Here is a 24,172-nt window from a genome sequence, read left to right as displayed (position 1 = left end):
GCGGCCTCTGACTGTGGGCCTAGCTCTGAAGGTAGCAGCGCTGAAGTAAAGGTAGCAGTACCGCAACCCCCCTACAATAACCTTGTGACCCCCCCCACAACTCCTTTTGCGTCTGGACCCCTGCAATTACAACACCATGAAAGTTCACATTTAAATATCTGAAATAATGAAATTTGTGATTTTTTAAATCCTATGACCACGAAATTGACCAAAATGGACCCTGAATTTGGTAGGGCCCTACCCATGACATTTTGATAAAAAACTAGAATGATATAAAATTAACACAGCACATTTAAATGGATTAAAAACTGAGAGGTCTCAAAATGTATTACTAGTACTTCTAGGTGAGTACCCTAACCACTTGGCTCCAGGGTATTCTAGGGCAGGACTTTATCAGTCTTTCCTGTTGAAGCTGTTCCAGCATCTATAATTACTTAACTTTGATGAGATGGGGGAGTTTGCGAGTGACATTAAACTGGGGGGAGAGGTAGATATAGTGGAGGATAGGGATAGGGTCTCTACTGACCTCGACAAATTGGAGGATTGGGCCAAAAGAAATCTGATGAGGTTCAACAAGGACAAATGCAGAGTCCTGCACTTAGGACAGAAGAATCCCATGCACTGCTACAGGCTGGGGACCAACTGGCTAAGTGGCAGTTCTGCATAAAAGGATCTGGGGATTACAGTGGACGAGAAGCTGATTATGAGTCTACAGTGTGCCCTTGTTGCCAAGAAGGCTAATGGCATACTGGGCTGTATTAGTAGGAGCATTGCCAGCAGATCGAAGGAAGTGATTATTCCTCTCTATTCGGCACTGGTGAGGCCACATCTGGCGTATTGCATCCAGTTTTGGTCCCCCCACTACAGAAGGGGTGTGGACAAATTGGAGAGAGTCCAGCAGAGGGCAACAAAAATGATTAGGGGTCTGGGGCACATGATTTATGAGGCGAGGCTGAGGGAACTGGGCTTATTTAGTGTGTAGAAGAGAAGAGTGAGGGGGGATTTGATAGCAGCCTTCAACTAACTGAAGGGGGGTTCCAAAGAGGATGGAGCTAGGCTGTTCTCAGTGGTGGCAGATGACAGAACAAGAAGCAATGGTCTCAAGTGGGGGAGGTCTAGCTTGGATATTAGGAAAAAAACTATTTCTCTAGGAGGGTGGTGAAGCACTGGAATGGGTTACCTAGGGAGGTGGTGGAATCTCCATCCTTAGAGGTTTTTTAAGGCCCGTCTTGACAAGGGCCTGGCTGGGATGATTTAGTTGGGGTAGGTCCTGCTTTGAGCAGGGGATTGGACTAGATGACCTCCTGAGGTCTCTTCCAACCCTAATCTTCTGTGATTCCATCAATTAGAGCAGGGGGACAAGAACCAGAGTCTCCTACCTCTCCCCTGAGTGCCCTCCCCACAGGGCTAGCATGTCACTCTCACACACTTGCACAAAGAATATTAAGTTTTTATACAAAGTGAAACAGCTTTAACAGGTGCGATTGGCAACCCCTCGCCCCAGCATATACCAGTGATTAGGGTGCTTTCCTGGGAGAATCCAAATTCAAGTCCCTGATCCACAACTACCAGAGTGAGGATTTAAACCCCATGCTGGCTGGATGCCCTGGCCACTGGGTTAAAAGTAATAAGGAGGCAGCAGCTCCTACTTGTTTGTTTATTTGAAAAATAACTGACTTGGCTTGGGTGCCAAAGGGGTAGGGCTTAAGTTACACATTAGCCCTTTTGGCTACAGAGGTGCACTGGGAGCTCATGTTCAGCTGATTATCTACCATGACCCATGTGTCTTTTTTGGAGTCACTGCTTCCCAGGATAGAGTCTCCCATTCTTTGTTCCTACATGTATACATTGACTTTTAGCCATATTAAAATGCATGTTGTTTGTTTGCACCCAACTTACCAAGCGATTCAGATCGCTCTGTATCAGTGACCTGCCCTCTTCATTATTCATCACTTCCCCAGTTTTGGTTCATCTGCAAACTTTATCAGCGATAATTTTATGTTTTCTTCCAGGTCACTGACAAAAATGTTAAATAGCATTGGGCCAGGAGCTGATCCCTGTGGGACCTCACTAGAAATACACCCCACTGATGATGATTCCTTGTTTACAATTACATTTTTAACATCTGGAAACACAACATGAATTTTAGGTCTCTCTATGGGACAAAAACATCAATCTCCAATTTATTTGTGCTTGTCCAGCTACAAATATATTGTTAAGTTGGAAATCAATAGCAAAAAGTACAAACTCTATACTCCAGTTCTGTACATGTCACAAGTATGCAGGGCTGCAGAAGTGTACAAAATTCTATTGTATTATTTAAGAAACAGTCTGTGACCAAGTAATTCCAGCGATAGAGATATGTGCTGAAAGGAAGAGGGGTGAGAGGAACCAATGGAAACAGGTTTCAAAGTAGCAGCCGTGTTAGTCTGTATTCGCAAAAAGAGAAGGAGTACTTGTGACATCTTAGATACTAACCAATTTATCTGAGAATAAGCTTTCGTGAGCTACAGCTCACTATAATTCGTTCTACTTTCACAATCCCTCCTTTTGGTCAAGCTACGCAATGACCAACAATTACTGGGTTCCACATATCAATCATTCTTTATCTCTTTGTTCATCAGTGATATTTAAAATCATCAAATTAGCACTCTGGTTTGGGGCAGCTATCTGAGTAGCATGCCTGACACAATTTTGGATACAACAGGAAAGTAACTGAAAACATATACAAATTATTAGGATTCCAAACAGGAGAGTTAGGGCTCCCTGAAACAACCAGTTTCCTATGCCAGAGAAATTGAAAAGGTTACTTAGCCACTTCCATAAAAAAACTTGGTTCTTCGTGGGGAAGATATGTGATTTGTTCTAAGTGGCTAGCACGATCTATTACCTCATTGGTGTGGTCTGGTATATACACACAGCAGTCTTTTCCAATGAGAGCACAAGTCCCTCCTTTTGCCGCCAGCACTATGTCCAATGCCTGACGGTTTTGGAGGGCCATCTGTCGGATTGCCCCTGTTTCTTTGGCCAGGGCTCTTAAACTTTCTCCGGTTTCATTTGCCATTATTTCAACTACTGCTTGTAACCTTAGGAGCCTTTTTGCATGGTGTATTACTCCCCCTAATGGTATGAAGGAACCGCCAATGGCCTCTTCCCAGGTTAAGGGGCTTATGTTATTCACATACCATTGGGCATCTGTTAAATCCCTTCTTTTTCGCCTGAAATTGCAAAGGCGTTCTCGAGGGAAGGTTCCTAGCACTAAAGTGAGCTGTAGCTCACGAAAGCTTATGCTCAAATAAATTGGTTAGTCTCTAAGGTGCCACAAGTCCTCCTTTTCTCAATGGAAACAGGAAGCACCAATACTGGGCTTCAAAACAATCAAGATGGACAGTAGCACAGCAGCCTCTGCTACCCCCAGGACCTGTTTTTCTGGGAAGAGCTGAACCATGAAGAGATGAGGTGGCGGGGAGGGACATGGAGTTGGGCAGAGGGTAGCATCAATGCTCTGGATTTGGTCTCCTTTGCAGGAATGCAGGGCTGGATGCTGATTGCCTCAGTATAAAGGACAGTGGCCAAGGAGAGAGTGAGGCAGATGACCGGGATTCAGAAAATGGACTCAATCTTTCCATACACCAGCTGGTGGGAGAAGAACTTGAGAGCCTTCTGGAGCCCCATGCAGGTGAGGTCACTATACTCTGTATGGCACTCGAGAAAGAGCCTGCTCCATCCTCCCAGAAGACCTTCTTTGCACCAGTGTGGGGCTGCCTGGGAGCGGGACTCTGTCTGAAACCACAGTCTAATTAGCTGGTTGGGCTTTTTTGATGATGACACTGCTGAGAGCTTTGGCTGCCCAGGGAGTTAGCTGCCCAGGGAGTTGGGAAGCTCCGGATGCCGAGGGAGCAAACTGAAAATTTCCATTTTGGTTTTCCCAAAATGGAATTTTTCACACTTTTTTCTTCTATGAAAAATGGTGAATTTTTGACCTTTTGTTCTAATGTGGGACAATTTCCCCGCTCCCCTAAAATTCCATTTTTTTCACAGAAGGGAGTCTTTTTCCTGCTGGTTCTAGTGGTGCTCTTCCAAGATCCTCCCACAAAATAACCTTCACACACATGAATCACCAAACTGGGATACATCTCATATTAAATTGTGCAGATGTTCAGAATAGGACTGTGCCGCTCCCAGGCTCTGTTGGTTTTCTTAGTGGGGCTTGAACATGGCCATATGCTCGACTGTGCTGGGCTCCTTGAGTGGAGGAAAAAGTGATGAGCAGTAAATTGTGCAGCGCTGTGATTCTCCCTCTTCCTCCTTACATGAGAAAGGGTTAATGATGTTATCTTGTAAATTATCATTTCAGGACATCTTCCTTAACCCCTCATTGAGCCCCCCCACAGAACTATTGTTCCAGGCTGTCTGCAGATTCAAGCATTTCTTTTTGCAATGCCCCTTGCCCCTGCAGTCTCTGCCTAGCACGGTCTATGTGAAACGTGCTTCTTCTTATGCACTGTGGACCTTGTCCTGCCTTTCTCTCTCTTCCCTGCCCCGTTTGACTCTCACAAGAAGGGCAACTAAAATGATTAGGGGTTTGGAACGGGTCCCATATGAGGAGAGATTAAAGAGGCTAGGACTTTTCAGCTTGGAAAAGAGGAGACTAAGGGAGGATATGATAGAGGTATATAAAATCATGAGTGGTGTGGAGAAAGTGAATAAGGAAAGGTGATTTACTTGTCCCCATAATATAAGAACTAGGGGCCACCAAATGAAATTAATGGGCAGCAGGTTTAAAACAAATAAAAGGAAGTACTTCTTCACACAGCGCACAGTCAACCTGTGGAACTCCTTGCCTGAGGAGGTTGTGAAGGCTAGGACTATAACAGGGTTTAAAAGAGAACTAGATAAATTCATGGAGGTTAAGTCCATTAATGGCTGTTAGCCAGGATGGGTAAGGAATGGTGTCCCTAGCCTCTGTTTGTCAGAGAGAGAGATCACTTGATCATTACCTGTTAGGTTCACTCCCTCTGGGGAACCTGGCATTGGCCACTGTCGGCAGACAGGATACTGGTCTGGATGGACCTTTGGTCTGACCCAGTATGGACATTCTTATGACTGCCTCTCCGGGCTGCAGCTCAGGGTGGGGCCTTGCTGAAATGTGCTTGTCAGAACAATCTTTCTATTCCTCAGGCAGGTTCATCAGCTTACAGAATCTGCTCAGGCTCTGTCCATGTAGGCACAAATCCCACTCCGCTCCGGCAGCTGCTGCTGTTTACCTACCAGCGTCAGTGGGGCTGAGTTAAGCTGATGCACTCAGAGTTGCTCTGTAAGTGGATGGAGCTAAGAATGGATTTTCCTCAGCTGTTGGCACAGCCACTTGCTTGAGGATTGGGTGGCTGGAAACCATATCTTTGCATGGAAGCTTGACAGTCTGGTTGGGTCAGGCGTATGTTTGGCTGTTCCCTTTCCCACAGGAGGAATGTTGCCCCAGGCCTGGTCCCCAGGCTTATAAGTGTATCTGAGCACTGCACCATCTCAATAGCACTCTGCTGTGGATCTCATCTTCCCAGATAAATCCTGAGTACAGTGCTTTCTGGAATGTGCTCCTGGTTCCTGACCCCAAGTCACAGACCCCTGCTAACTTATATAGGCTTCTAGCAAACAGCTTGGCTGATACTGCAGGTGACTGAGCTAGTGACAATAAGCCCTCCAGGAGGATAGTATGTCGAGGCAATAACCAGCTGGGGCCTCAGAAGGCTTCAAGGGAGTTTGGCACCTGACTGCCCAGGACTCCTGTGGGATTCCCAGCCCACATTTCTCAAGGACACTCTGTATCACAGGCATTCACGCCTATTTGCTCCTCTCTCACTAAAGCTCGGTAAACATATCTAGCTTCCCTCTCCCTGGCATGCACACCAAGTGCACACCATGGCCTAAACTTCCTCCCTCTGAGCTCAGTGCTGATACTTTCACTCCACCCAGGTTTTGGGCTGATAAAAGTTGAACCACTCAGGAGCAGCAAACAGGCTTGTAGTGAGGAGCTATCAACCTCTCCCAGAGTTCCTCTGATAGATAGATGTCATGATAGATGGAGCCATGGTTCATGCTACATGGGAAGGGTGTATGAAAGAAAATGACTACGATGACAGGCCTACTGAGGCTTTGCCACAGCACGAGTCCTGGCTTTGTCTCCCTTAGTTACCCTATCTGGAACTTCATGCAGACAGAAATATCTAGTAGTCAAATAATATACTGCAAGTAGCCATCATTCCATGGGGGAGGAGAAAGTCTAAATAATCCAAGAAACCATATGGGAAAGTCTTACAAAACTGATGGGATTCTATAAAACTGGGAAAGGAATGAAGAGAAGTTACTGCATAGAGAATAGCATATTTTCTATAGGGATTTGGACTCAGCCTATAGAATTTTATAGCAAGAATTCTCCATTCAATTCCATAGGGTGTTTAAACATACTGTAGAAAGGCTACAATTTGTATTACATTCTACAGCACTTTTCCCAAAACGGGGTGGGGTGGGGGTGGGGGAGAGAAAAAATTAACAGAACTAAATCTATTCCAAGTTCTTGCCCATCTCCCCCTGCCCCCTCCCCCCAGCAACATACGGGGCCATAAGGCAACAGCTAAGTCCCTGGCTAACACTCCTAGCATAGGCACTTCCACAATGGTGTAGAGCTGGAACAGCTGTCTTGATGCCCTTCCCGCCGCAGAGGGGTTACTCCAGGGTCAGAAGGAGCATGGTAAAGGACCATTGCACTTCAGTTATTCTGATGAAGCAGCCTGTAGGGCTTTTCCATTCAGCATAAATGCCCGCAGCCCTGAGGTTACTCTAATTCACTCCAGGAGCTGGACAGGCCCCAAGAAAATTCCAGGACATAGCGTGACATCAAGGCACTTATTGCTCCTCACTCCATTCCTGTACTGAGCAGAGGTGAGTAGGGTGGAGAATTATTTCTGCTAGTCTCTCTTCTCTGTTCATGGGAGCTGCTCCCCACAATGGCAGATGCTGTATAAATCCCCACAACATTGTTTCTTTAAAGAAGTTTTGAATAAATTGAATAAACTCAGAACAACAAGCCCCGGCAAGGGGAATCTATAGGAACTATAGGCTATAGGAACTGTGTTAGGGCAAAAGGCAGAAAGGCACCAGAGAGGCACTAAATAGCTGGCTGTTCTCACCTTAGCAGGGTTTATTGTTACAAGAGCAAATTGACTTTATAGAGCCACAGAGAAGGCTGCCATGGTGGGCAGATGTCTTTACAAAGGCTGCCCACAGGAAACAATTTTCACTGATCCAGAGTTTTTCAAGGCCTGAAGGGACCATTCTGCTCATCCAGTCTGAGGTCTTGCAGAGACAGGCCAGAGAATATCATCCAGTGACTCCTGCCCTTAGACATCCAATCTTGATTTGTAGACCTCAAGTCAGAGAGAATCCACCACAACCCTTGGTGAGTTGTTGAACATAAGAACATAAGAATGGCCCTACTGTGTCAGACCAAAGGTCCATCTAGCCCAGTATCCTGTCTTCCGACAGTGGCCAATGCCAGGTGCCCCAGAGGGAATGAACAGAACAGGTAATCACCAAGTGATCCATCTCCTGTCGCCCATTCCCAGCTTCTGGCAAACAGAGGCTAGGGACACCATCCCTGCCCATCCTGGCTAATAGCTTATCCTATGGACCCATCCTCCATGAACTTATCTAGTTCTTTTTTGAACCCTGTTATAGGCTTGGCCTTCACAATATCCTCTGGCAAAGAGTTCCACAGGTTGACTGTGCGTTGTGTGAAGAAATACTTCCTTTTGTTTATTTTAAACCTGATGCCTATTAATTTCATTTGGTGACCCCTAGTTCTTGTGTTATGAGAAGGAGTAAATAACACTTCCTTATTTACTTTCTACACACCAGTCATGATTTTATAGACCTCTATCATATCCCCACTTAGTCATCTCTTTTCCAAGCTGAAAAGTCCCAGTCTTATTAATCTCTCCTCATATTGCAGCTGTACCATACCCCTAATCATTTTTGTTGCCCTTTTCTGAACCTTTTCCAATTCCAATATATCTTTTTTGAGATGTGGGTGTACCATGGATTTATATAGCGGCAATATGATATTTTCTGCCTTATTATCTATCCCTATCCTAATGATTCCCAAGATTCTGTTTGCTTTTTTGACTGCTGCTGCACATTGAGTGGATGTTTTCAGAGAACGATCCACAATGGCTTCAAGATCTCTTTCTTGAGTGGTAACAGACAATTTAGATCCCATCATTTTATATGTATAGCTGGGATTATGTTTTCCAATGTGCATTACTTTGCATTTATCAATATTGAATTTCATCTTCCATTTTGTTGCCCAGTCACCCAGTTTTGAGAGATCCTTTTGTAGCTCTTTGCAGTCTGCCTGGGACTTAACTATCTTGAGCAATTGTGTATCATCATCAAATTTTGTCACCTCACTGTTTACCTCTTTTTCCAGATAATTTATGAATGTATTGAATAGGACTGGGCTCAGTACAGACCCCTGGGAGACACCACTATTTACCTCTCATCTGAAAAATGACCATTTATTCCTACCCTTTGTTTCCTATCTTTTAACCAGTTACCAATCAATGAGAGGACTTTCCCTCTTATCCCATGATGGCTTAAGAGCCTTTGGTGAGGTACCTTGTCAAAGGCTTTCTGAAAATCTAAGTACACTATATCCACTGGATCTCCCTTGTCCACATGTTTGTTGACCCCCTCCAAGAATTCTAGTAGATTGGGGAGGCATGATTTCCCTTTACAAAAACCATGTTGACTCTTCCCCAATAAATTATGTTCATCTATGTGTCAGACCATTTTGTTCTTTACTATAGTTTTCTGGAGCCTTTTTAAAAAAATTGGCATCACATTAGCTGTCCTCCAGTCATCTGGTACAGAAGCTGATTTAAATGACAGGTTACAGACTGGAGTTAGTAGTTCTGCAATTTCACATTTGAGTTCCTTCAGCACTCTTGGGCGAATACCATCTGGTCCTGGTGACTTATTATTGTTTAGTTCACCAATTTGTTCCAAAACCTCCTCTAATGACACCTCAATCTGGGACAGTTCCTTAGATTTGTCACCTAAAAAGAATGGCTCAGGTTTAGGAACCTCCCTCACACCCTCAACCATGTAGACGGATGCAACAAATTCATTTAATTTCTCTGCACTGGCCTTATCATCTTTGAGTGCTCCCCTTGGTGTGAAAAATTTGCACTTTATTTTCAGTCTCATTTTGTCTAGCTTCAATTCCCAGCCACTAGATCTTGTTATAATGGTTTGCTGGATAAAAGAACCCTCTTCTAGCAGAAATCATAGAATCATAGAATTATAGAATATCAGGGTTGGAAGGGACCTCAGGAGGTCATCTAGTCCAACCCCCTGCTCAAAGCAGGACCAATCCCCAATTAAATCATCCCAGCCAGGGCTTTGTCAAGCCTGACCTTAAAAACTTCTAAGGAAGGAGATTCTACCACCTCCCTAGGTAACGCATTCCAGTGTTTCACCACCCTCTTAGTGAAAAAGTTTTTCCTAATATCCAACCTAAACCTCCCCCACTGCAACTTGAGACCATTACTCCTTGTCCTGTCCTCTTCTACCACTGAGAATAGTCTAGAACCATCCTCTCTGGAACCACCTCTCAGGTAGTTGAAAGCAGCTATCAAATCCCCCCTCATTCTTCTCTTCTGCAAACTAAACAATCCCAGTTCCCTCAGCCTCTCCTCATAAGTCATGTGTTCCAGACCCCTAATCATTTTTGTTGCCCTTCGCTGGACTCTCTCCAATTTATCCACATCCTTCTTGTAGTGTGAGGCCCAAAACTGGACACAGTACTCCAGATGAGGCCTCACCAATGTCGAATAGAGGGGAACGATCACGTCCCTTGATCTGCTCGCTGTGCCCCTACTTATACATCCCAAAATGCCATTGGCCTTCTTGGCAACAAGGGCACACTGCTGACTCATATCCAGCTTCTCGTCCACTGTCACCCCTAGGTCCTTTTCCGCAGAACTGCTGCCTAGCCATTCGGTCCCTAGTCTGTAGCTGTGCATTGGGTTCTTCCGTCCTAAGTGCAGGACCCTGCACTTATCCTTATTGAACCTCATCAGATTTCTTTTGGCCCAAGCCTCCAATTTGTCTAGGTCCCTCTGTATCCTATCCCTGCCCTCCAGCGTATCTACCTGCGTATCTACCAGCGTATCTACCAGCGTATCTACCAGCGTATCTATCCTCCTAGTTTAGTATCATCCGCAAATTTGCTGAGAGTGCAATCCACATCATCCTCCAGACCATTTATGAAGATATTGAACAAAACCGGCCCCAGGACCGACTCCTGGGGCACTCCACTTGACACCAGCTGCCAACTAGACATGGAGCCATTGATCACTACCAGTTGAGCCCGACAATCTAGTCAACTTTCTACCCACATTATAGTGCATTCATCCAGCCCATACTTCTTTAACTTGCTGACAAGAATACTGTGGGAGACCGTGTCAAAAGCTTTGCTAAAGTCAAGAAACAATACATCCACTGCTTTCCCTTCATCCACAGAACCAGTAATCTCATCATAGAAGGCGATTAGATTAGTCAGGCATGACCTTCCCTTGGTGAATCCATGCTGACTGTTCCTGATCACTTTCCTCTCATGTAAGTGCTTCAGGATCGATTCTTTGAGGACCTGCTCCATGATTTTTCCGGGGACTGAGGTGAGGCTGACTGGCCTGTAGTTCCCAGGATCCTCCTTCTTCCCTTTTTTAAAGATTGGCACTACATTAGCCTTTTTCCAGTCATCTGGGACTTCCCCCGTTCGCCATGAGTTTTCAAAGATAATGGCCAATGGCTCTGCAATCACAGCCGCCAATTCCTTTAGCACTCTTGGATGCAACTTGTCCGGCCCCTTGGACTTGTGCACGTCCAGCTTTTCTAAATAGTCCCTAACCACCTCTTTCTCCACAGAGGGCTGGCCATCTACTCCCCATGTTGTGATGCCCAGTGCAGCAGTCTGGGAGCTGACCTTGTTCGTGAAGACAGAGGCAAAAAAAGCATTGAGTACATTAGCTTTTTCCACATCCTCTGTTACTAGGTTGCCTCTCTCATTCAGTAAGGGGCCCACACTTTCCTTGGCTTTCTTCTTGTTGCCAACATACCTGAAGAAACCCTTCTTTTTACTCTTGACATCTCTTGCTAGCTGCAGCTCCAGGTGCGATTTGGCCCTCCTGATTTCATTCCTACATGCCCAAGCAATATATTTATACTCTTCCCTGGTTATATGTCCAACCTTCCACTTCTTGTAACCTTCTTTTTCATGTTTAAGATCCGCTAGGATTTCACCGTTAAGCCAAGCTGGTCGCCTGCCATATTTACTATTCTTTCGACTCATTGGGATGGTTTGTCCCTGTAACCTCAACAGGGATTCCTTGAAATACAGCCAGCTCCCCATGTAGGAATCTCCCCATGTAGGTGCTTATGGGCTGTGATCAAGTCACCTCTTAACTTTGTCATCAAAAAAGCTATATAGACTGAGCTTCTTTAGTACCTCACTGTGAAGCAGATTTTCCAGACCCTGAATCATTTTTGCTCTTTGACCCTCCCTAATTTTTCAACATCTTTTAAAAACTATCAGCTACGAGGCTCAGAAGTTGGCTGTTCATTGTAGATGGTATCTTGGGGATGGCTCCTTGCCCATACTCCATCCATCTCTGAAATGGGTGCACATGGTGTCTGTCACTGTGATCTTTGTGTGATTGTTTTGAGTTGCATGGCAAAATACACCAGCTTGGCTTCTGGTTGCCAACTTTCTAATCAAACAAACTGAACACCACTGCCCTGCCCCTGCCCCTGCCCCTGTCCCGCTGCTTCCCAGAGGTTCTGCCCTGCCTGTTCACTCCATCCCCCCTCCCTCCGTCGCTCTCCCTCACCCTCACTCACTTTCACCACTGGACTGGGACAGGGAGTTGGGGTGCGGGAGGGGGGGTGAGGGCTCCAGCTGGGGGCGCAGGCTTTGGGGTGGGGCCAGGGATGAGGGGTTTGGGGTGCAGGAGTACACTGTGTGAAGAGAGTTGGGTGCCTAACAATGGGATTCACATAAGCCAGCACACTGAGTGGGGAGTCCCCTAAGCTAGCCAGTGGGAAATGTTGAGGAGAGGTGTGGGGTTTATGCCCTGCCCCCAAAGGGAGTTAGGGCCTGATCCATACAGGTATTTAGGTAGCTAAGTTTTCATTTTGTGAGCCACAAAACCCCCACTCAGCTGCACCAAACCCAAGCCTACATTTTCATGGTAAAAGTCCCCTAGATGCCTAAGTTTTTGCATCTAGGGATGCACATGGCTGCACCACTCCAGGCCTCTAGACATCCGTCTCCTGCTTATGCACCAGGGTGATGCACGACCTGGGGGAAGATAAAGGCAGGCGTCAAATCCAAAAGGTGTGTTCAGAGGCCTCTCAGATGGGGACCCATTCAAAATCCGGTGGGGGAGAGGGGCAGGTCCCGCTTTATGAAGAATTTCTTCCATCGACCTACTGCCTCTCAGGGACATGAATTAACTACTTCGATTGGAGAACCCTTCCCATCACCGTAGTGAGTGTCTGCACCGAAGCTCTAAAGTGTTGCATCTGCAGAGCTGCTGCTGTGCCACTGAAACATTTTAAGCGTAGACATGCCCAGTGTCTCATAGCAGTTTACATAGCTGATTCCATCTTCCTCTCACTCTGTGGGTGCACTGGGGAGGCATTGTGGTGGTCAAACTCCCATTTGCATGCAAATTCCTTACAGTGATCACTCAAGGAGTCCAATCTATTAACAAAGAGATGGTGACTTGATTACAGTCTATGTGTACATACATGGGAAACAAATATTTAATAATTGGCTCCTCAATTTACCAATGAAACCTATAACACAACCCAACAGCTGGAAGTTGAAGCTAGACAAATTCAGACTGGATATAAGGTGTAAATTTTTAACAGAGAGAGTAATTAACCACTGGAACAATTGACCAAGGGTTATGCTGGATCCTCCATCACTGACAATTTTTAAATCAAGGTTGGATGATTTTCTAAAAGATCTGCTCTAGGAATGATTTGGGGGCAGTTCTCTGGCCTGTATTATACAGGTCAGACTAGATGATCACAACGTCCTTTCCTGGCCTTAGAATCTATGAATTCTTCTGAGGCAAACTGGGGTCTGGATGGGGAATACAGTGTCTGGAATACCATATCTCAGAAAGTTGTCTCAGTTTTCCTATCACTGCCTTGCTTCTTGAATGAGGCAGGACTCCTGACCTCCCAAAAATTTAAGTGTAAATACACTGTAATCAAGTACTGCTTTTCCTTGAAGGTAAATAAGTCCGCTCCCACCTTTTCCCATGATTGGATGTGGTAACAGCCTCTTTCTGCTGGCAGTTATCACATGACTGACAGTTGCCCCACCCTTCTGTCAAGGAAGAGAGTTGTGTATTTATTCTCAGCCAGTAAACATATTCCTGAGTCTATCTAAGACAGTTGTCAATGCCCAGGTGTGAGGCATGTATTTTGTTTATGAAATACTTTGTAATGAGGTGGAAACAAGAGGTGTCTGTCCTTCTCCTTTGAAAATATGGTTCTGCTCCTACCTGTACTTGGCTTTTGCCTTCTGGCCACCCTACTGGGAGTGCCTGTAGTTGGATGTGCTTTTCCATAGCCTCTTTGATTTCCATCAGCTTCACTGTTGAGTCTCAGAGACAGTGCAGCATGTTAATGGAATCAATGCCCTTATCTACCTCTCTCAACTTGCTGATGCTGGCTGTACATGCCCTGTTCAGGGTATCAGCCAACACCAGTTCATCCTGGACAGCAACTGATCTCTACCTGATAGTGCTGGAGATGCATAAACATGTGCTGCAACCTCTTTATAGCACTAAGGGCTTGTCTGCACTTAAAAAGCTGCAGCTGCACTGCTGTAGTGCTTCAGTGAGGGCTTTTCCCATCAATGTAGCTACTCCACCTTCCTGAGAGGCGGTAGCAATGTCAACGGAAGAAGCCGTCCCACTGACATAGCGCCATCTACACTGGGAGTTAGGTTGGTGTTACTGCATTGCTCGGGAGTCGGGGGGGGGGCGGATTTCCCACATCCTGAGCAATGCACTTGTACCAATGTAAGTTGCTAGGGTGGACAAGGCCTGAGAAGGGGCTTTACCAGGATTGTCACTAGGGGGCTGTGGTCGGATTGCATGGAATCGCTCCACTCCAAATACCCCGCCAGAAGCTATTTTTCTATTTAAATGTATCCCTGTTCTGCCTCTGACAAGGATTTGCTGGCATAAGCAACCAGCTGCTCCTGCAAAAGAGCTACACCCAGTCCTTTCTCTGATGCATGACACTGGAGTGCCAGTGGCTTTCCTGACAGCTCGTACAGTACTTCATGACAGGAGTAGCCATTCTCATGTATTACAACATGTCAAATACTTGCTGTTAGGGACCTGCCCAGTCGCAGTCAATCTTCTGCCTTATGAGCTGATCTATGGGTTCTGCTATTGCAGCCAGGTGTGGACAGAACTTTGAAAGAAAAGGTATCATTCCGGCGAAGCTCTATACTTCTTTCACATACACTGGAGCCGGCATGTTTCTGCCTCAGTCTTGTTGGGATCTGATTTCAGGCTTTCTGCTGAGAGCAGATGCGCAATGTATTTCATCTCATCCTGTTTGAGTTGCATATTTTCTGGGTTGAATTTTATGTTGTTGTTCCTGCATCAGTGCTGAAAAGCTTGTTTTCTGTCAGTCTTGTTCAACTTGTGCATTCCCTCCCCTTCACATTGGTCTCTAGTGAAAAACCCATGTCACTCCACAGTTTCATTCTGCTTTGGGGAGCAATAGCTCCCCAAGGCTCCCAGGCTTGAGGCAGTGGGGAGCTGTTCCCTATTAATAATAGTTTTACTTTCCTGCTGTTGTTGTCCTCCTGGATGGCCAGGTCTGCATACAGCTTGAACTCCTCCTTCCACCAGGTCCATTGCTGGGTTAGGACTGCAAAACCCAAGACTCCAGGGGGACCCCAGACCAAGCTCCATGGCTCACACTTCCAGCTGCTGCACTTAGGGGTACCAACTTTTTAATGTCTGAGAACTGTACACCCTCCTGGCCCGGCCTCTTCCCTCAAGGCCCTATTCCCCCCCCCCCCCACACACTCACTTCTCTCCCCTCTTCCCCGCATCGTTTGCTGCTCTGCCCCCTCAACTCTAGCATGAGCAGCCCCAAGGGACTTGCAAAGCCCAGTTCCAGCAGGCCTCCTGGTAATGCAGGTCAGAAGAGTGCTGAAGCTGCAAGGGAGCAGCCAGGCAGCCACACTGGCGAGCTAGGTGCAGCCCTCCGGGACAGCAGCCTCCCACCTCCCTCTGTATTGTCTGCCCAGCAGCCCTCCACGCCAGCTCGCGCCCTCCCGACCCTGGAGCTGTCTGAGAGGCAGCCAGAGGAAGTGCTGCCTGGTGGTGCAGCCTGCATTCCTTGCCTCGCGGGGAACATTCCATGCCCTAACCCGCTCTCCGTGGGGCCCCACAATCCGTCCTCTGCTGCAGCCCTGCAAACTGTGCTCCTCAAAGGGTTCACCCAAGCTGGTACATGCATCCTACTGCAGGAGCTGCCTCTTCAGGGCCAGGCAACAGGTTGCCACTCCCCTCTGCACCCCTTGCATGTGGTAACCAGACTTTTCGTGTCCAGTCAGTACATCTGCCCGGACACTGTCAGGTCCCCTTTTCAACCAGACTTTCCAGTTGAAAACTGGACACCTGGTAACCCTAGTGCACTGCACAAACCTCACTGCTCCAATGCTGCCACCATGTTTTATTTGCAAAGAGAAGCCCAATGAAGGTTACAGTGAATAAATGGAACTTTATTTAAAGCCGATGCGCTGCTCTATGTGGCTGAGCTGCTCCCAGTACAGCTCGCACACTCCTCTTTTACTGGTGTCCTGTCAATAACAGTCCCTCCAGGGAACATGGGCCCTCTGACTCCAGTTCCACTTCTCATGGGTAAGGCTGCTTGTCTGTCACAGAGATGACAGATTCCATGACTTTCATTGACCTCTGTGACTTCTGCAGTCAGGCAAGCCCCTGGGCCAACAGCAGTTTGGGTATGTGGGAGAGGCTCAGGGCTGGGGCAGGGGGTTGGGCTTGGGGTGTGGCGCAGTGCTTACCTGTGTGGGAGGGACCCCCTGGTTCCCACCAGCAAGTCCCTGCAGCTCCTAGATGGAGGGACCAGGGGGCTCTGCGCGCTGCCCACACCCGCAGGTGCTGCCTCTGCAGCTCCCATTGGCTGCGGTTCCCGGCCAATGAGAGTTGCGCAGTCGGCACTTGTGGCAGGAGCAGGCGCAGATTTGCAGGGACACACCAATCAGAGCCAGCTCAGGAGCCTGCCAGCCCCACCAACTCCCCCTCCCAGCACCAGCTGGGGTCCCGGGCTGTGCGCTGCTGGCCGCCCGCTCCTAGGCTGAGGAGCCCATGGGATGGGGATGCGGGCTGGGGGCTGCTCAGGCCCCCCGCACTACGGGCAGGTAGAGGGTCCACCACAGCTGCCCGTCCAGCTCTTACCATGGCTGGGCTGTGGCTCTGAGTCCCCTCACCCTGGTCGGAGCCAGGTCAGGGAGAGCTGCATGGGCAGCTGTGTGAAACCTCAGTCCCTCCATCTGCCCTGGGCAGGGGGGCTGAGACATAGGCAGTGGGCTGCTTTCGCCTTGGGTGGGATCCCCCATCCCTCCCCACTTTTGGGAGAGCTCCAGCACTTTGTTACTGAGGGCTGGCCTGCAGCCAGGGACTCTGGCGAGTTGGAGCCAGTGCTGGGGGTCGTGCTGCCCGCCCACTGTGCTCAGATGCCCGCCTACCTGCCTGCCAGGTACTCTGGGCTGGGCGCTCTGGGGCTGGGAAGCCAGGGGCTGATAGGGGGCTCTGGTGGGGGAAGGGGGCAGGGCCCCAGGCAAAAGGGGTGAGCTGGCCAGGGGCTAGCCTCCCCAAGCCCCCGGGTCACCTGCCAGCCATGACAACACCTGCGACCCTTTATGGATCTCGGTCTAGGTGCCTATCTCTGCTTGCAAGTCACAGCCGTGAACTCTCTCCTGGAGTTAGGCATCTAAGCCTGATCAGCTCTTTTTCATAAACAAACACAGAGTTCCACCCACCCACCCACCCCATGATAACCAATAGCCCAGCAGTTAGGGCACACACCACATCTAGATTAGATCTACAGGATTTCCTTTGTCTAAAAAAAAAATAGTTTCTTCTCAAAGAAAGAAATCTGCTTGGTCTGGCACCTTTTGTAAAATCATGGTGTATTTTATCCTAATTACTGTTTATCTCTACGTTCGTAACTACTGTCTCTTTCAAAATTTGTTCCAAGACCTTGTATACAATTGAAGTCAAACTAAGAGACCTGTAGGTTCCTGGATCACTATTTTTTCCTTTCTTAAAAATGGATACAATATTAGCAAGTCTCCGGTCATAGGGTACGGCTCCCGAGTTTACAGATGCATTAAAAATCCTTGCTACTAGGCTTGCTATTTCATATGCCAGTTCCTTTAATATTCTTGGATGAAGATCACTTGATGATTACCTGTTCTGTTCATTCCCTCTGGGGCACCTGGTATTGGCTACTGTCAGAAGACAGGATACTGGACTAGATGGACCTTTGGTCTGATCCAGTATGGGCATTCTTATGAGATTAAGTATTTGTTTAGGTGTTGGACCAAGCCTAGATTATTTTAATCTCCACCCCATCCTCAATGCTTAGCAGTTCCCCACTACTTCTTTCCTTGATTTCTTTTTATTTATATGGCTAAAGAACCTTTTACTATTGGTTTAAGTTTCCAACTCTGCTTGGCTTTTGGCAGTTCTCACTTTCTGAAAGAGGTAGCTTTCCTTGCTGATCCAGCCCATCTTCCATTCCTTGTAGGTTTTCTACTTTCTCTCAATAATCTGTTAGAGATACTTATTCATCCAATTTGGTCTGCAATCCTTCCCTACAAATTTTTTCCCCTTGCTTGGGATGCAGGCTTCAGATAGCTTCTGCAACTTTGATTACAGCAATCCCAAGCCTCCCCCACATTCAGATCCTTGATTTGTTCAGTTCAGTCCATTTCCCTAATTCCCTTAATGTTTTAAAGTCTGTCCTTTTGAAATCAAGGACTCTAGTGGCAGACCTATTTCTATTTAAGTTTAAACTGAATAACTCCAGATCACCTGAACCAAGGCTGTCCTCTACAACCAGTTCTTCTATGAGGTCTTCACTAGGTATCAATTCTAAATCTAAAATGGTATCAGCTCTTGTTAGTTCAGTGAGTATTTGGTGAAGAAATCTGCCAGCTATCACATCCAGAAATATCTGGGCCCTACCATTAGTAGCACTTGTCTTACAATCTATATCTGGGAAATTAAAGTCTCACATAATCACACAATTCCATTCCATCACTTCTTTACTGTCGACCTCATCACTAATATACAATGCGACTCCGTCACTTTTGCCTTTATTTCTGTTTTTCCTGAACAGCCCACATTCTTCAAATACCTGTACTCCAGTCATGACCATATTCCACCATGTTTCTGTTATCCTGATAATAATGGGTTTCACTTTCTGCACCAGTAGTTTTAGTTCTTCCATTTTGATACCCAGGCTCCTTGGTTTGGTGTACAGACATCTTAGTGGTTTCTGCTTCGCTGTGCCCAAATTCCTCACCTAATTGGGTACAGTCATTTTACCACCAATATCACCTACTTGACTGTTAGTGCCAATACCAAGGATACTATCTTTCCTCTTGATGTCCATTCTCCGACCAACTATTGTTCCTCTCTCAAGTGCTATATCCTCTTTTACTTGATTTTCTGCTCACTCAATATTAGAATCAGACATAGAGATTACATGAGCATCTCCCAACCACCTCCCCCAAATTGTGACATACTGCGGCACAATTCAGACTGGTGGTGGATGAAGGGCTGTGTCACTCCTGCCCTGCAACCTTGGCTGCCTTACAATACCTGTAGTAGCTTTCACCAGTACCACTCACGAACAGCCTTCCAGCAGGCAAGTCAACCCTTGAGTGTCTGTGTGTAACTGCAGCCTGCCAGCCACATTCTGGTTCTCACCAGTCTCAGTTATACTGCAGGGTGACCCTAGCACACCCCACAAGTCCTGGATTACCCCCCCAGAAATATGTGTCCTGTATTGCTTAGCCCTCTCCTGGAAAGCATAAATATATTAAGTCCATTATTCTTTTAAGGCAGTGGTCTCCAACCTTTTAACGCCCAAGATCACTTTTTGAATCTAAGGACAACCCAGGATCTACCCCACCCTTTCCCCGAGGCCCCGCTCCACTCACTCCATCCTCCCCTCTCTCCATCACTCGCTCTCCCCCACCCTCACTCACTTTCACCAGGCTGGTGTAGGGAGTTGGGGTTCGGGAGAGGGCTCTGGGCTGGGGGGTGGGGGTTGCAGTGTGGGAGTGGGCTCTGAGCTGTGCCTAGGGCAGGAGGTTGGGGTGCAAGAAGGCACGAGGGGTGCAAGCACTAGGAAGGAATCTGATTGCAGGAGGGAGCTCTGGGATGGAGCAGAGTGTTTGGGTGCAGGCTCTGGGAGTTTGGGTGCAGGAGGTGGCTTTGGGCTAGGGCAGAGAAGGGGTACAGGATGCTGGTTCTGGGAGGGGGGGTCAGGGCTGGGGCAGAATGCTGGGGTGCAGGAGGAGGCATAGGGTGCTGGCTCTGGGGGGGCATCAAGCCTGGGGCTTGGGGTACAGGAGGGGGCTCAGGGCTGGGGTGTGACCTCCCACTGGGCAGTGCTTATCTCCAGTGGCTCCTGGTTGGTGGTGGGCACAGTGAGGCTAAGGCAGGCCCTGGCCCTACCCTGGCCCCATACTGCTCCCAGAAGGGGCCAACGTACCCTTGCAGCCACTGGAAGCACCACCCCCACAGCTCCCATTGGCCAGGAAAGCTGCGGGGGCAGTCCTTGCAGGAAGGAGCAGCACATGGAGGGAGACCCCTGTCCCCCCGCCCCTGGGGCCATGCTGGCCGCTTCCAGGAGTCTGCCTTAGTGGCAGCCACACTGCACTGCTGGAGATCGTGATTAACCGGTTGGTGACTAGTGTTTTAAGGTAATATTATACCATCTTATTACATTAAATAGTTGCCCAGACACTAAAAAACTCAATGGATTAAATAAAATGGTAAAACAAGTTTATTAATTACAAAGAGAGATTTTAAGTGTCTATAAGCAATAATGTATAAAAGCCAGAAATGGTTATAAGAAAAATAGAGACAAAACACTTACTAATATCTACTTAAGAAACTCTCTCAGTTGCAAAGCACACTTTTTCAGCTCATGCTCCAGTAGATTACTGGCGAAACTCTCAGGTCAGGACCCCTCTCCCAGAGTCCAACAGCTGTTTCCCTTTTGTCGTCTCATGTGCAGAGAATGTAATGGGCAGGAAGAGAGAGAAAGGGGGGTGTCTTGGGCTGTTTGTCTCTCCTTTTCATAATGCCAGTCGCCCTCTTGAAAAACATTTCTGGCTGAGACCAAGGAGACAAAGAGTCTATGTGGCAGGATAGTCCCTGCTGTTTTTTTTCACCTGTTGAAACTTCGTTTGTTTCTCTCCCTGCTTGATGACTTTGCTTATTGCTTAAATTAAAAGCAAGGCAAGCACACATTACTTCCTTTGTTTAGGACAGACCTCACTTCTGCCTGGGCAGGGCTGTGGGAGTTGTAACACATTAATAACATCATACAGGGGAATCTTATAACTTCACATACAGTGTTACCACACATTTTTCAACATAATCCTGACCAGCAAATTATAAGTTTTCAAATGACACTTTACAGGGCATAGTTTGTACAAAAAGATTATGACAATAGTGCATAGGGTGTGAACGACAGTCAGTGGATTCTTTCCTGCTTTCATTAGGATCCTCTTCAGCCTCAGGACCACATCCCATATCTTAGCTCCCAGCATACAGCACACCCTTCTGTTCCCTAAATCAGCTATGGTAACAGGCCTGTTTTTCTTAGTAGGGAGTCCCCAGTCACATAGACCTGTGTCTTCCTGGTGTTGGTGCAATTCTCTGGCCTTCCTCCTCCAGTTCTTTCTGGCTGCAAGTCCTCTCATCCTTTGCTCTTACTTGCAGTCTTCTGTCAATCATCCTCTATCCTCCTGTCACTCCAAACTCTGGCTATCTCCATTGACTCTTTTCCTGTCCTGTGCCTTTACCAGGGTTTGAACTCTAGAGCTCCATCCTCCACCTTTGACAACTTTGCTGGCAGCAAGAGTAGGCTGCTATCAGTGTGGACCAGCCACTGGTTGGGGGCACATCACACATGAGAACACAGCCAACGTAGCCAAACACAGAGATTTGGCTGTTTCTTTTTAACAGGCAGCCTGGCTAAGTGGATGAAACTGAGCCACCCTTTTAGAAAGAACTTTTCTAGGGGACTGCTGACTGTAAAAGAGCTGTGTGGTAATCACACAATTACTACAGTGATGCCACCTCCTGCCATTTTAGAGTGACTCTCATGCTATTTGGTGTTTTCCTTAAAGATCCCAGATGCTGGAGCCATGTGATGACACCAGAATCTCACCTCTAATTGAATAAATGCTCCTCGGCCCTTGTGGTTCTGAAATAAAGTCCAAAATGTGATCACTAAAAACTCCAAACTACCAAGGCAAAGAGGCTCCACATTTATTTTATTTTAAAATCTCATTACTTTTAAGCCACTTTCATGATTTTGGGGCTGGCTGACTCACAAGGTTTGAAAGCCTGGAGTCAGGAATGCTCCCTCTCCTCCACCCCCAGCTTTCTCCCAGCTGGTCCAGGGCACTTTCCTCAGTCTTTAATTTCTTCTCCCTTGGACTGCTCAGCCCCAGCTCTCACCATCTGTTTCTTTTTGGTGTGTTGCTCCCTGCAGGGCTGGCCCTGGAGAGGCTGACGGCAGACCCTTCATGGATGGCTCGGCTCTCCCTGTCCCTCACCAGCAGCTACAAGGACAATGTTTTCTCTCCTGATTCTCTGCACTCTTCTCAGGACCAAGAAGATGCAGGGCGGGATAAACCAAGAACCTTTGAGACATTTGGCAAAGTTACTGGATCTGACCCAAACACAGCCAGGACGAGACTGGCCAGCACTTTCCTCTCTGAGATGAGCACCCTATTTGAAATGATCTTATCCCAGAAAGCACAGGCCCATGTAACAACGGCCTCGGGGCTCCTGCAGCAGCTGTCTGCATGCAGCAAGCCCTTTGGGGTTGATGGGGATGCTCCTGCTGTGTAGGTCATGTGGGAAGGCTGACGGCTGCAGCAGACACGTGAACAGAACCACTGCTCTTTGCACACAAAAATAGCGACTGATGATGTTGGTGAACAGTTCCAGCATGAACCACACCTGAATAGACTGTCATAGATGCATCTGCCCTCCTACTTCCCTTGTCTGACTGCACCTCCCCCAAATCCCCTTCCATCTCTTGGTCCCTGCCAAAGGAGTTCCCTTTCTCCACCCCCTATATCCCAGCTCTGCTTCCCTGCCCTTGCCCTGCCACCAGGCCCATCTCTCTGCACACTAATAGCCTAGTACCCAGCCTCTCCTTCCCACCCACAGCCTGGCACCAGCTCCACCTCTAACCCCATGGTCCAGTGCCCAGCCACACCTCCATGCCCATAGCCCAACACCCAGCCACCCCTCCATGCCCACAGCCCAGTCTTTCTGCACTTCTGCCCACAGCTCATCTCCCTGCCCCAATTCCCCAGCCACATCCCAGTGTCTGGTCCCACCTCCCAGTCCCCACTGACAGCCTGGCATCTGGACCCACCTGCCCTGCCCATAGCTCATCTCTCCCTCTCCACCCATGGCCCAGCCCCCCAGCCCTTCCTCTCCATCTATGGCCCAGCTACAGGTCCCACTTTCCCATTCACCATCTGTCTCCTCCTTTCTGACTATGGCCTATCTCCCAGCCCCATCTCTCCACCCATGACCTGGGCCCCTCCTCCCTGCTCATGGTCTGGCCCTGCCATTTGCTCACGGCCTGTTCCCACCTCCAATCCATTTGCCTCAGGCCCAGCATTCCTCTTTCAAGGACATGGGAAGGTATCTTAGGAGAGCATTTACCATACTGTAATCTGCCCTACATCCCAGCTGGTCCTGGGCTTTCACTTCTGGGAGCAGGAGGACATGAAAATTGTGCAACAAACCCTATGGCAAGTGCAGTAGATGCTGCAGTTACTGGAGCAACCTGGGTGTCTGACAGGCAGTGACACTCTTGCAGAGGTCATAAGTCACGAGGCCCTTTCCTCCCAATCTGGGTAGGGCAGAATGGATTGTGCTAGAGAAAAAACAGAACTCACTCAGTCACACACAAATTTCATTCTGAGACCCAAATTCAGCAACCCTGTGCTCACAGACAAGACCCCAGCTGCAGAATTCACCACACTGCCGCAGGATCAGGCTCCAGAATCTTCAATTTTATTTAAAATAAAAATGTTTTTAGCCTTTATGGTTGTGACAAAAACCTCATAAATGTGACTAAGTGTAACTGATACAGTAATGCCTGCCTGAATCTTCAGAGAGACTGAAAGTACAGCTTGGAGAGGTGAGACTTGCCCTGTTCTTCTCAATCAGAGTTCATGGGCTCTATGATTCCATAGCTGTGGACTAATACATTTTGCCAAGATGTCTTAGAATGCAGCATTTCTCTCCCACATCCCCCTTGGTGCTGCACCAGATGACTAACACTGTGGTTTGTGTGTCCCTGCCTGGCTGGGAACTACCCACAGCCGCCTCTTGTTCCCCAGCTTTCCCACAGGGGCAGGAGCCAGGCTGCAGTGTATCAGGGTCCAGCATACAGCCAGGGGGTGAGGGAGCAAGAAGCCCAGCCTGGAGATCAGCTGACCAGTAAGGAGGAAGGCAGCAGAGCACAGGACCCTGGAAAGCACAATGGAAACCCAGCTGTAAAAATACACACTCACAAGTCCATTAATGGCTATTAGCCAGGATGGGTAAGGAATGATGTCCCTAGCCTCTGTTTGTCAGAGGGTGGAGATGGATGGCAGGAGAGAGATCACTTGATCATTACCTGTTAGGTTCACTCCCTCTGGGGCACCTGGCATTGGCCACTGTCGGTAGACAGGATACTGGTCTGGATGGACCTTTGGTCTGAC

The 24,172-nt window shown here is 47.8% G+C and overlaps 2 protein-coding genes across 3 annotated transcripts in view; one reads left to right on the top strand and one right to left on the bottom strand.

The window, feature by feature from the left end:
• Window positions 1-22,292, top strand: part of PCDH12 (protocadherin 12) — a 33,686-nt gene extending 11,394 nt beyond the window's left edge. Inside the window, exons 4-5 of the mRNA XM_077825331.1 lie at window positions 3,528-3,679; window positions 21,931-22,292. Of these exons, the coding sequence (XP_077681457.1) occupies window positions 3,528-3,679; window positions 21,931-22,292 (514 nt within the window). The remainder of the gene's footprint in view (window positions 1-3,527; window positions 3,680-21,930) is intronic.
• The window catches only part of DELE1 (DAP3 binding cell death enhancer 1), a 46,000-nt gene continuing 42,018 nt past the window's right edge, over window positions 20,191-24,172 (bottom strand). Inside the window, exons 13-14 of one of the 2 annotated variants that reach the window (XR_013346808.1) lie at window positions 22,577-23,936; window positions 20,191-22,458 (exon numbers count right to left, since the gene is read on the bottom strand). The gene's annotated coding sequence lies outside the window, so the exon portion shown is untranslated. Of the gene's footprint in view, window positions 23,937-24,172 lie in introns of both variants that reach the window. The other variant, XM_077823650.1, reaches the window with a different exon arrangement.

Source organism: Eretmochelys imbricata, chromosome 8 (assembly GCF_965152235.1).
Source record: "Eretmochelys imbricata isolate rEreImb1 chromosome 8, rEreImb1.hap1, whole genome shotgun sequence".
NCBI lineage: Eukaryota > Metazoa > Chordata > Testudines > Cheloniidae > Eretmochelys > Eretmochelys imbricata.
The sequence above is the reverse complement of the archived record's forward strand: the minus strand, read 5'-3'. Positions and strand labels throughout refer to the sequence as shown.